The 14,090-nt window shown below is 38.6% G+C and overlaps 1 protein-coding gene across 6 annotated transcripts in view; it reads right to left on the reverse strand.

Annotated features, from left to right (window-relative positions):
• The window catches only part of LOC119726214 (double C2-like domain-containing protein beta), a 58,903-nt gene that overhangs the window by 6,916 nt on the left and 37,897 nt on the right, over window positions 1–14,090 (reverse strand). For 4 of the 6 annotated variants that reach the window (XM_038197818.1, XM_038197820.1, XM_038197817.1 and 1 more), the window contains 7 exons: window positions 8,369–8,584; window positions 5,511–5,665; window positions 4,492–4,601; window positions 3,312–3,438; window positions 2,458–2,612; window positions 1,286–1,367; window positions 60–156 (listed from right to left, as the gene is read on the reverse strand). In XM_038197818.1, the coding sequence (XP_038053746.1) occupies window positions 60–156; window positions 1,286–1,367; window positions 2,458–2,612; window positions 3,312–3,438; window positions 4,492–4,601; window positions 5,511–5,665; window positions 8,369–8,584 (942 nt within the window). The remainder of the gene's footprint in view (window positions 1–59; window positions 157–1,285; window positions 1,368–2,457; window positions 2,613–3,311; window positions 3,439–4,491; window positions 4,602–5,510; window positions 5,666–8,368; window positions 8,585–14,090) is intronic. The other 2 variants (XM_038197822.1, XM_038197821.1) reach the window with 1 other exon arrangement.

The raw sequence follows: 14,090 nt of genomic DNA on the forward strand, positions 1-14,090 counted from the left end.
CACTGGGATGAGAAGGGCACGATGTAATAAGAGACGCGTAACATACTAAATCTGCTTACCTATGTAGTCATTGTGCTTGGCGAGATCTTTGTCCCAGACAGCTATTTCCAGTGTCTTCTTAGCCAGATCATTGTGGGCGACGTCATAATGAAACTCCTAAAGAAGAAATAAAAAAAAATAATAATAATAATAATAATAATATTTACTTTCCCATAGACTTGTGCACAAACCTAAACTGTCACCTAACCCAAGTTTACCTTATGTTTTTTCCACGAAATTTAGTATTTATACTAATTGGACCATGAGGAATCGATCTAGATGGTTAGCGACAGCAAAATTCCTTGTCCTAAGGGTCGTTTTCATAAAAGGGCGACAGTTATTTTGTCGCCTCAATAAGGTGTATCGCCCTATTGTGGACGGAGTTCGCAAAACCTGTCGCCCTATTACAGTAATAGTAGTAATAATAATAATAAAACAGGAATCAGAGTTGAGGTCTTATTAACTGCATGCACAAGTCTTTCCTAAACGGTGACAAAGAAAGAGATATGACAGACACTGCAATGTTCATACTGCTGTGCTGCAGGAACTATCGTAAAACACGGTTCCTGCATCTTTAGGATAATAAAATTCAATCACTCTTCCACGACTTTTCCATGACCATATTATGAAAACTCAAGCCTAGTTCATCGAAATACTGACAGAGATGCCAACTTTACAGACTACAAAATAGTAATGATTCTTCCTGCAAAGAGTAATGCTAATGTAAATACATAGGACAACAGTCAAGTTGAAGAGTAACCGCAGTACTTTCAGAGTAACCACAATGTTGGCGTATAGTAACAGCTGGATTTTCAACAGTAGTAACATGCCTCAAAATCCTAATAATTACTCCAAAAGAGTAATGGTTGGCATCTCTGTACTGATCAGAATTGTTGAACTCGGTCTGTTAAAAGTGCTTTAACAGAAACAGAAAAACATCAAAACAAAGCAATAATGTCTTTCGAAAACGATATGCTTATATTGGCGAAACTTGTCGCATTTTGTCAGGTATAAAAAGCAGATATCCAATGCTAACTTAAGACTATACAAAGTTTAAAATTGAAAATAAATTGACTTTTCCGTACTTTTTGTCATTTTTACCAATTTTCAAGACTTTTCCAGGCCTGGAAAATGAAAATAAAATTCCATGATTTTCCAGGCATTTTTTAAAGCAGCCTGGAACCCTGTGTAAATGAATTCAGATGAAAGTTAGTCATGCAGACTAATGCATGGAGACAATGCCTACCTCATTGAACTCAGGATTCAACGTCCTCTTCTTGCAAGCAGTCTTGTGTTTCGTCCTCTTGCCTGCATCTGGTTTCAGATACCTGTTGAGATGCGCAAGGGAATCCATCATTATAAAAAAGATTGTGAGATTGATCACTATGAACAGCGCCACCTTGTGTCTGATCATGTTCAGTGCCAAACGATAAATGTTGAGAAAAGTAGCCCAATAGTCAAATAGATTGAAATTCAAAAAGTCTGTCACAAGCCAATATGGCCCAGCGTTCATCTCCGATTTCAATGGTAAGAAACGACAGAGAATATTTCTATTCCCCCTGGATGGGATGCCAGTCCATCACATATTACTCCTGGGTGAAAAGAGGCAAGTGGGGTGAAGTGGCTTGCCCAAGGACACAACGTATAGCCAGCAGCTCACCCTCGTCCCCAGGGGTTACTTCAATTTCAACCTTGTTTCCAATAGAAACCCCTGGATGGGTAATGTTCTTCCTGTATTCTGATTGGATACAGCAATAGCAAAGTAATATATTTATATCATGTACTTGGTGTTTATATTTCCAACGTGTAGGACGCATTTTAACGTTCGCTGTGAATTATTACGTAGGTTCCAACTCATAAACAATCCTCCTTTTTCCGTTTTGCTTATTTATATGTACATGTAACATGATAATGCATATTGGTTGGATAAGATTGTAACATGTTAACTTTGAAAAAAAAATCGGAACTTATGCGGCGAAGAATTTTTTTTTTTTACCCCAAACACCACATACAAAAACAAATGCTGATTACAGCACAACCAGGCATTAGACTATTCCTAATTTGCATACACATTTGAATATGCAAATGATCCAATACCAGGGTGCCAGCGGCTGGATTCAAACCCCTGACCCTCTGATTACGAGTCATGAACCCAAACCACTAGTCTGTAACAGCTGCATCAGGTAAAACTACAGGGCAAATTTACACAAGCAGTTGATTTCTTGTGCAACATTTAAACACATATGTCTCAAATCGACTTTGTCCTGGTTGGTGTTACGCTATTGGTAACCACTGATGCAATCATCTAAGGCTAGCTGGCTCCAAATAATCAATTAAAATAGCGTAATTAGTCAAACTATGGTTATTCGTTACTCGATTGAAATTGCTTAACAGTTTTTGTCTGAGACTTGTACTCACACTTTGACATAGGGATCGGAGTAACCGTTAGCATCCATGGCCGCTAAGCCAGCACAGCGCAGGATACCGACGGCGAGCTGCTGGCTCCCCTTCAGATACTTGAGCGATACCAGGATCTTGCCTCGCTCTCCCATCAACTCATCGTCTTTCTCAAGCTGGGGAAAAAAAATAAGAGTATTTATGAAACAGTGTGTCAAAAGTGAATAACACCAATTTCAGATGGTTCCAGAGTCACGCTGAACCTATTAGCATAAGAGGTGTCTCATTTGTCCGCAACAGATTTTGGTTTTAGACAGGAAATGTTTATTTAGCAATTTTACCAGGATTGATTATTAACTGCACTGTTGTGGTACTCGTACTCGTTAAAAGGTACTCATACTCACAAGAAAAATTACTTGTACTTGTACTCGTACTCAGACTCGCACTCATGACAAAGTACAGATTCGTACTCGTGTACATTTTTTCATAGGTGTACTCATGAAAATGTACTCGTACTCGCAAGAAAAAACTCCCCGTGCTCGTACTCGGACGTATGACAAAGTACTCATAATCATACTTGCACTCATACTCTTGCAAGAATTTACAAAGAATTACTCTCGCAAGAATTACAATAAATATTTTAGAGCTACATGCAGGAAGAGAACTGGTTTTCTACTGTTTGGCATGTGCATTTAAGATTCAACAAATTTCACTTTAGGATAAACACTACAGATAAATACACACTTACATATCATTCTGTCGAAAAGTTGCAAGATGTGAGTTTCGCTGAAAGTTCCCACGAAAAAAAAAAAAGAAAAAAAAAATTTAACTTAGAAGCTGCCTGATCATGTTAAACAAGCTTATGTTAGACTTACCGGCAGTTGTTTCTCCAGGTAGACGCTCATATTCTTGGTCGTGTGGGGCGTCAGTTTCCGAAGTGGTAGGCGGTATTCGCCGATGAAGTCATTATGACCAAACTTATCCTCATCCAGTACAGAGAGTCTAGAGTCGGAATAAAAAAAGCATTGATGTCAGAAGGGAAAGATCTTAGACCAGTCTAGCAGTCAAAATAAACCAAGTGACTATTTCACACCGTTGAATACTCCCTGCCTTCATAAAGCAGGATTCATTGACTGGCTGTGACTGTTATGAAACCTATTTATACATGTACTATGCTTTGCTGGTAGGAGATTGATAAGCCAGCTATAGTATAAGTCAGCTATAAGTGCCTACCAGTCACATGCTTTTGTCTGTTGATGGAATCTGACTGTGGTCACAATGCCTATTGAAATATGATCTGACTGTTGGTGACTAGCCTGTGTAAAAGGCATGGTAGGGGAACATGATTGAATTTTTGACTGTCAAAAGGAGTGTTAAATTAATATCCTAAATGTAAAATTTTGAAGCCTCTTCTTAAAAAAAGCTCTTGAACATAATTTACGTCATAGGATCGCAAATCTCAAAGTTCTTCATACTAAACTCCATTTGCAATGCTTTACAACCTTGCAAATGAACGTCAAGTTTTACTTACTTTATTGTCCACATTACAAGACAAAATGTCATACAACAATAACTCGGTATCACAATAATTATTCGAAAAGAGTAAATGCGGGTGGGGGTCCCCAAAAAGCACTGCTTGTTAAGTAGAGATCCCCACTTACAACATGTACATGCATAACAAGGTTAAATAATTAAACCATTGTAATGAGAAATATAAAGGCAACATACCTGTACATGTACACAAACACACACACACAACAAATTTGTATTACAAATTATCCAATAAAAAAGGGAAACTAATTGGGTTCACTTTCCACTCTTTTTACTGCTGAATAAACTTAATTGCCATAATTAGGTGGAATTAAGACAATGTGCAGATGACGTCAAACAAATATATATATCGGCTTGACCACTAACTTTGGATAATTCCCTGAAACCGTGCTGCATGTGTATTCTATCACGATTTTGTAAAAACTGTGATTTTAGGACAGAAGTAATAAAGGCAGTAACTTGAGCTTGCTACTTCAAAAGTCGACGCACAATTTCTCTACTTACCTGAGTGTTTTCTTGATCAAATCATCGTCGGTGATTCCGTAGTACGTCAGCGTCTCGTTGAACTTGGGGTCCAGAGTCTTGTGGACTGTCTTGGTGCGAAGCTTGGTGGACTGGCAAGTTTGGAAAAAAAATGGCAATTTAGTTCATACTTTTGGTCTTTGATAAACAAGAAGAGATTAAGTAAACCAAATTGGAATGACACGTTAAAGAGCACGTTCCACATATTATGGAAAATTACAGGCTGCAGATTCAGTTTGGGTACATTTCTCTGTAATGTTTACTCCAAAATCTGGAACGAAACTGAGGTTTCAACGCCAATGGCCAATGAAATCAGCCGATGGGTTCATGAATATGAATGAGGTCATTTTAACCAATGAGCTTGGTCGCTCTCGGCAGGAAAAGTAGCTTCACATACATTTATTTATTTCTTTACCCAGGGTATGCCCAACCAGTTTAAAAACTGGTTTCCATGCACTGGGGCCCTGCACACATTACAAATTAGATAATGTTAAGTCAAGTTAAACTCATAAGGAAAAGTACATTGGTGAAACATACGACGAACAGTAATACGTACAAATACAAGTACTTCAGAAATATTACAGAAATAAAGCTATGTGTACAACACAAGTTCATTTTAAACATTCAAGTATAAGGCATAAATTACTGATCACGGGATGGGCGAACCCGGAAAAAACCTGTGGAAGTTAAAAACATGGGGAAATTCCCGATCCGGATCCAAATACCATAGCAACTAAGTATAAATAACTCCGTAGATGAAGGGGTTACTGACCAATGACATCAGCCGATTAGCTCATGAATATGCATGAGGTACAATTTTAACCAATTACCTTAGTGGCTCCGGGCAGTAGGTGGAGCTTGACGTAGGGGTCCGACAGACCGTTGAAATCCATGGCTTTCAGGCCTGAGGCCTTGTGGATGATCAATAACAAGCGTTATTGACCAATGAAATCAGCCAATTGGATCGTGAATATACATGAGGTGTCATTTTAACCAATTACCTTAGTGGCTCCGGGCAGTAGGTGGAGCTTGACGTAGGGGTCTGACAGACCGTTGGAATCCATGGCTTTCAGGCCCGATGCCTTGTGGATGGTGCAGTGAAGTGCGTTGTTGACGCCGTCGTACAGTACTGAAAACTCCAACGTTCCCAAAGAACCTTTAGGGTGAAAAAAGCTCACAATTTAAAGGCTTTGGTAAAACTTGTTCAACTGTACAGGTATGACAACACGTCAGTCCATTGATTATTGCGTTCGTCGTGAACATTCCAGAACACGTTTTAGCCCAGCCTGTATTTGCTTGAGTGCTTTTTGGGGAGTGTTGTGGTCCAATCGGGAATGTGGTGGCGTGTTCTCGGGCAAGACACTTTACTACAATTGCCTCTCTCCAACCAGGGGCCAATTTCATAGAGCTGCTTAAGCACAAAATTTGCTTAAGCACAAAAATGTCTTGCTTAATAAAATCAGGTTACCGGCCGAAACTCCATGCGATTGTTATGCTAAGTAAACAACAGCTAAATACCAGTCACAAGCAATGTACATCACATGGAGTTTTGGCCGGTAACCTAATTTTACTAAGCAATGTTTTTTCGTGCTTAAGCAAATTTTCTGCTTAAGCAGCTCTATGAAATTGGACCCAGGAGTATTACTGGGTACCTGTGAGAGTAGAGATCAGATTGAGCTGATCTTGGGCCACTGCCAAAAAAAAAGTGTCACATGGCCTGATGAACAGGGGTAATAATTGTGAAGCGTTCTGAGACCTTTGGTATCAAGCACTATTTAAGCGCCACATTATATTACTATTATTTAGAATATTGGGGTAAAATTGTCTATCACATTTCACAAGTCTTATCGTATTTTGCAGGTCTGATGTCTTCCTACGAAGTTGAAAGACAAGTTTGTAGACGAGTTTCTAGTTTTATAGTTAATAGTTAACAGCTACCAATGACATCAACAAATATCAAATCTGTCAACTTACCTAAAGTATCACAAATAGGATATTTAGAATGCTCAAAAGAAATGGTGCAATTAGCAAAAACTTGACTTGGTCAGAGAAAACAAGACACAGAGATGAAACAATTAAAAAGTCAGTGTAATACCCCAGCATTTGTATTTCCAAATTGACAAGACATGAGCAGCCTAACAAATACTACATGTATGCAGTTGAAATGCTATAGGAAATGTGTGGTGTGTTTTTTTAATTGATGGTTCAAGTAGTCTTCTGCTGGTAAAATCTTGCTCTTCAATATTTACAACTTTGGTTTGCTATTCTCCGACCAAGTCACAAGTATGAAAGCATGCAGTATTAAATGTGGCCAAATACAGATAAAGCAAAGTGAAAAAGAAAAGGCTTGATGAAAATGACGGCAAAACCTATGGCAAAAAATTGACAGCAAAAACTATGGCAAAATCCATGGCAATAACTATGGCCAAGCTTTGGCCACAACTATGGCCACAACTATGGCCAAATGTATGGCCAAATCAGTTGCCAAATCTACAGCAAAATGTATGGCAAAAGCTATGGCAAAAACTGGCAAAAAGGTTGTGCATGTCTGTTAATAAAAAATAAAAACTCTGCACAACATTAATTAACGATGTCTACTTTTTTAAAACTGATGCAAATGTTATATTGGCTTTCGGCAAGCCTTAACAATTTTTTGAAGGATTGCTAAAGAATGCACAGGTTTGGTGGTGCCCAATACGTAAAGGGACTGGTTTATATTGCGTGTCGCGTTAACTGGGGCGATCGTAAATTCTTACCCAGAATTGTAGAATAAGCATTTAATAAAAAGAAAATGGTCTTAACCGGAATTCAAAGAACCATACACAAAAGATGTAAACACTAAGATAAGATCATTTCAGGAAATTTTTACACATACTGCAAGAGCCACAATTAAAGACAAAACGACTACCCACATGCTGCACAAATTTCTCACGATTTTTGAGAAAAATTTACATCATCAATCAAACACTACAAGATAACACAAAGGTACACATGTTCATCTACAAATGGATCACTGATTGTTTTACACTTGCAACAATAGTTTTACAATATTTAAAAAAAAATATTGGCTACTATACAGAACACGTCGCAATCATATGAAACATATGAATCAAGGCCAAAAAATATGTTGAAAACAACGTCCATGTATTGACGTTCTGGGATATCTTTAAATGTTGAGATAAACAACTTGTTGACATGCTCTGACAATGTCCCCCAAAAAGTCACGTTCATATATATACATGTAGGCAATGCATCAATATGAACATTAATCAAATTTTAAGTCTTGCTTGATTCTAAGACAAAAACAGTATGACTAACTAATAATGTGTTCAGCCCTATTCTAATAAAATAACACTTGATCAGCCGCTGGCATTAAGTCAGATATCTCCCCCCCCCAAAAAAAAAATTCTGAGACAAGTTGCAACACGACCTTTGCAATTTAAGAAGTTCACTTCGAAAAAAAAAAAAAAAATCACTGCAAAACATGTTGTGACATGTCTGCAAGTCGGAAGCCACATTTTCACATATTTTACAAACCCTCGTTCAACAGAATCATCTAAAGACTGCACAAAAAATTACCAAAAACAAAACATCCAGTTAAACGCCTCTCCTCAGTTTGACTTGTCATAAAGGTATTATAAAATAAATTTCCTTCGTACTTGTAAAACTCCTCGTGATATTAAATGTTGAATGTGTTTATTGTGAAAGATGAAAACAAAATTCAACAAAACACGACATCGTGCAATTACACATGTACATACTAACTCTAGTCACAAAAAGATGACAACAAAAACGGCCAAATCTAGTCACAAGAAGATGATATACAAAAATTGCCACGGCATGGTACACAAATGCGTACTTCCTTCATCCGGACTGGACCCAAGCGCGTCCGGCAGGCTGTAATCCTGCGAGTCGAAGCCGCCGCCCATTGTACTGGGCGGGGCCGAGCTGGTCTGGGAGGCGGAGCCAAACTGGGTGAAGGCGCGGTCCAAGTCTTCCTCCTCTTGGTCCGGTTTGAGTGGGGCCGTTGGGCCGCTGCTGCCGCCAGAGCGGACGGAGCTGGTGCGGCTCAGATCTGAGAGGGGAGAAGAGGATTAATTCACGGGCCGACGAGAGAAGAAAAGATGAGGAAAGTATACAAAGATTCATGGGGATGAGGGAATGGAAGTGGCGATAGAAGATAAGATGATGGCATTAAAAAGTGGTGACAGATGGGGGAAATGAGGAGACACGGTTGAGATGGAGGCAGATACAGAAAAAGAGACAGAGATGGGGATAGAGACAGACAGAGATGACGATGGAGTCAGGCAGAGACAGACGGAAAGGGACACAATTGGAAATCGAAATTGGAGAAAAAGATATAGGCAGAGATAGTGATGGAGACTGAGACAGATGAATACAAAGATGAAGATAGAGAGACGGATACAGAGACAAGGATGAAAATGGAGACAGGAGAGAAGTGTAGAGGCGACAAAGATATTAACAGAGACAAAAATGGAGACATAGATGGAGATAATGACAGAAATTGAGACAGAGATGGAGATAGCGACAGAGATACAGATAGAGACAGATACTGAGACAATAACAGAGAGAGAGACAATAGCAGAGACAGAGACAATGACGGAGACAGAGACAATGACGGAGACACACACTATTACAGAAATGGAAACAGTGGCAGAGATAGAGACAGGGACAACAGAGACAGAGATGGAGACAAAGATGGAGACATACAGATATGGAGACAGACAGCGAAGGTGACAGACAGAGACAGAGACAATATCAGACTTGGAGATGGAGAGAGAGACAGAGACGGAGACAATGACAGATAGAGACAATGAAAGAGATGGAAACAAAGATGGAGACAGACAGATATGGAGACGGACAGAGATAGGGACAGAGATAGGGACAGAGATGGCAACAGACAGAGACAGAGACTATATCAGACTTGGAGATGGAGAGAGAGACAGAGACGGAGACAATGACAGAGACAGAGAAAATGACAGACAGAGACAATGACAGAGATGGAGACAGATAGACACAGAGACAATATCAGACTTGGAGATGGAGAGAGAGACAGAGACGGAGACAACGACAGAGACAGAGAAAATGACAGATGGAGACAATGACAGAGATGGAGACAGATAGACACAGAGACAATATCAGACTTGGAGATGGAGAGAGACAGAGACGGAGACAATGACAGAGACAGAGAAAATGACAGAGACAGAGAAAATGACAGATGGAGACAGATAGACACAGAGACAATATCAGTCTTGAAGATGGAGAGAGAGACAGAGACGGAGACAATGACAGAGACAGAGAAAATGACAGACAGAGACAATGACAGAGATGGAGACAGATAGACACAGAGACAATATCAGACTTGGAGATGGAGAGAGAGACAGAGACGGAGACGACAGAGACAGGGAAAATGACAGATGGAGACAATGACAGAGTTGGAGACAGATAGACACAGAGACAATATCAGACTTGGAGATGGAGAGAGAGACAGACACAGAGACAATGACAGAGACAGAGAAAATGACAGATAGAGACAATGACAGAGATGGAGACAAAGATGGAGACAGACAGATATGGAGACCGACAGAGATGGTGACAGACAGAGACAATAACAGACTGGGAGATGGACAGAGAGACAAAGATGGAGACAATGACAGAGATGGAGACAGATAGACACAGAGACAATATCAGACTTGGAGATGGAGAGAGACAGAGACAGAGACAATGACAGAGACAGAGAAAATGACAGATAGAGACAATGACAGAGATGGAGACAGATAGACACAGAGACAATATCAGACTTGGAGATGGAGAGAGAGACAGAGATGGAGACAATGACAGAGACAGAGAAAATGACAGATGGAGACAATGACAGAGATGGAGACAAAGGCAATGACGGAGACAGAGACAGAGACAATATTAACACAGTCAGAGTTGGAAACAGAGACAATGACAGAGATGGGGACTTAGACAGAGATGGAGACAGAGGTAACGACAGAGATGGAGATGAAGACAATGACAGAGATGGAGACTGAGCCAAAATAGAAACGAAGATAAATTAAAAGACAATGATGGAGATGAAGATGATAAAAACTAATGTATAGCCAGGTAGAAAACCATGAGGAACAGAAAAAAGATAACTTAAACCACAAAAGAGTAGGAAACAAGAATCAGCACTCAAAAAGAAATGTGGATAACAAATTTTGGGATAGCTTTTAGGAGATTCAGATTCTCATCACTAAAATACAAACACATGGCAAACACTAGACGGACCATTTCCATACTAAAATCTCCCAAACTATTAAGGAGTGCTATTTGGTACCAATTACACGGGTCAACTTCTACAGAAAAAAAATATGTCTAGAATACTTTTTGAACATGTACATGAATTGCATCAATCAGGCTCCAGACCCTTAATACTTTATGTTAATCTTACATAATCTTATATCTTTATTGTAACAAATAGTTTAATTTAAGATTTCTTGAAGTAACAATGCTACGAACTGCATGCAGTTTTTGACTAAGTTTTACTACACAAGATGCAAGAAAACTATTAAAATAAGTCCAACTCAACGTACTGCACGTATGTTATTCATCTCCCTAGGGCCCTGCACTTTTCATTTTTACGTCCCACCTCCAAAGTTCTCAAATTCACAATTCCACTTCTTGACCTTATTATTATTTTCTTCTTGCTTTCCCACTGTGGGTAAAATTACTATGAATGCACTTTAGATGTATTTGACCATCCCGTTGCTTAGCAACACATCATCCTCATCATCCTTGTCGCTAAGGGAGGAAGGACCATGTATATATTAAAGTTCATTTCACGTTCTCATGTTTAATCCAATCAGTAGTCATGGCAACAGCATGCAGGGACATCTGATAATTTGAGACGGTGGGGGGGGGGGGTGACAGTCACATTAAGATGAATTTGGACTGGCGGCATCATCACTTCTGACAAGTCGCCCACTGCCCTTTTCATTGTTTCGTCTCGAATGCTTTCTCCTCGATTGAAGAATACAGGAAATGAACAGTTTGCTTCCGTTCATCAAACGTCGCCTGATTTAATTACCCGGCACAAATGACGACTCGACAAACAGCGAAATGTCACTGTCGAAAAAAACTAATGATTTTCCTTACTGACTTAATGAGAAGGGCAGACTCAGTAAAACATGTTACTGTTGGTGTCTGTTTCTTTGGCTTTGCTAGTCAATTTGCAAGACATATAACAATTTCTTAATTTCACTCATTTGACCAGAGTTTGAAATATAAATATTTGTTAAATGACTAGCTACCACCAAAATGACTGAAATTCATCAATTTAGTGAATACAATATGACCAAGATCTTTCAAAGGTGTTTCTGTATTCTTTTGCAACGGCCACTTGCTAAAATCAATGTTATTAAGTCGTTTTTATAAAAAAAAATCATCTACGATCTACTGCATACATAGGATTCTGCATATTCATATGTATTTAGGCAGGGAAATAAACAAAACAATACTTATTTGCTCACCTTGTATTTAACAATTGACCAGAAAGATGAATAGTAAATGCTTCATAAAGTCAAGCAGTAAGCAACGTGCTGCTTATTTCTCACACAGAGTATGATGTCAACAACACAAAATACTTCAAGAGGTTCTCACTCATTTTTGTGGCCTGCGAGGGTAGAGGGTTTTTTTTGGTTTTAATACATATATGCACAAAAATGGCAGCATCAAGATGCATACTCTCCGGGAGCTGAGATCATTTTAGGAATGCTTTATAGGCCAGATGAGCAGGGTTAAAGGGAATATACAACATTTGCAAACATCAACAAATAAAACTACCAAGTCTTTACGAAATACCTTACTAGGATGTTGGTTAATGACAGTCTAAAGCATCCTGTAAAATTATGGCACCAGGTGTGAAGTTATTTTCAAGAAAATGGTATTTTTGTATAAATTTCCAACGGTGGTCGGCCGACCACCGTTGGAAAAACCTAACTAAGTTTCAACTACTGCTCCAAATTTACCATTTTTTTCCGTCAAAATTTTGTTTGCTTTTGGTTACATGTTCATGAACGGGTGAAAGCCAGCTAGACTGGTTCCCTTACCTTACAATTTTCCGGCATCTATAACTTGATCCATTTCATCTTTAGTGGAGTCAGGGAACCAGACTACTTGAACATTTTCTTTTTTCTTGGCTTTTTCAGCATTTTCGAACACAAAACTTCAAAAATGTCAGTGTAACAATATTTGATTTATTATACAAACCCCTCAAATAGTTCATTTTTGAAAATTGCAGCAAAAGCCAATGAGGTACATTCCCTTTAACAATCATCGTGTAGTCACATGCACCGGAAAACATCACATTATTATTAGAACCCAGCTACATGTACTGGTACATGTAGACATACCGGTAAATCACGTTCCTCACACCATCATTTTTGCGTTACTAGGTTTTACACGTTACTAGGTTTTACACGTACATGTACGTTTATACATGCGTGTCAACTTGCCAAGTGTTCTCACACCTGGTATCCTAATGCAGTATGCCTAAATTCATGCACATCCTAAACAAGGAGTTTCACCCACATTGTGCACTCCGGACGATAAACTGAAACTCTATCCCTTCATTAAAATGCAACAGCTGGCCGACCTATTCTAACCACAGCGCATATAACTTGAGGGAAAATTCACTCCAGCAAAACTGTTTAATTCAACACCTGTTTGCTAATTAAACTCTAGTAGATGTGACTAAAGCTTAAACAAAACTGAATAAATGAAACTGATTCTTAAATCTAGATTGCATGTCATATGTTTTTGTTCTGTGCATCACTAATAATGTTTTCTTATGCTTTATTTTTCTGTGTAAAAAATATCATTATATTTCACACAGAATTTTTTTTTCAATTTTTAAATTTTTCTAAGTGACAAATAAATTCAACAAAAATTGACAAAAAATCACATCAACTTAAGACTTGTATAAATTGAAGTTTTCTCTTTTAGAAAACAGCCCAGACTTATTTTTCATGCATTTGAACAAAACCAAAAACCAAACAAAAAGCACAAGAAAAACTAGTGCCATTTCAAAACCGGTACGATAGTCATCACTTATCTAATAGTGAGGTTTCATACAAATTACAAAAAAAAAAAAAAAAAAACAAGATAAAAAGAAAAAACTAAATCCATTTCTTTTATTTTCAGGCAAAACTGGGAAACATTTGTACAGGTTACAGAAGGCTACAATCTAAGAGATCTTCAAAAGATTCTTTTAACACCAAAAGATGGCTACACTACTGCTACTTAGGCTATGTCTGAATTACGTGGCTACAGCTAGTACACACGTGCCTATGGTAGCGGCTGCAGCCAGTTTCCAGACAGGCGTGTGTTAACTGCTAGCCGCAGCCAACTAATTTGGACATTGGATTCTACATTGTGTAAGTCTAGAATTGAGTGCATGTGAATTTTAACACTACTGATCAAATCTGACAATTTTGGAGGCGGGTAGAGGAATGAATAATTGAATTAATCCGAGGAGGTAGACAGAGTGATATGTGAGTCGACTGCTAGGAGTTTTC

This window comes from Patiria miniata, unplaced genomic scaffold, assembly GCF_015706575.1.
Source record: "Patiria miniata isolate m_02_andy unplaced genomic scaffold, ASM1570657v1 HiC_scaffold_2, whole genome shotgun sequence".
Lineage (NCBI taxonomy): Eukaryota > Metazoa > Echinodermata > Asteroidea > Valvatida > Asterinidae > Patiria > Patiria miniata.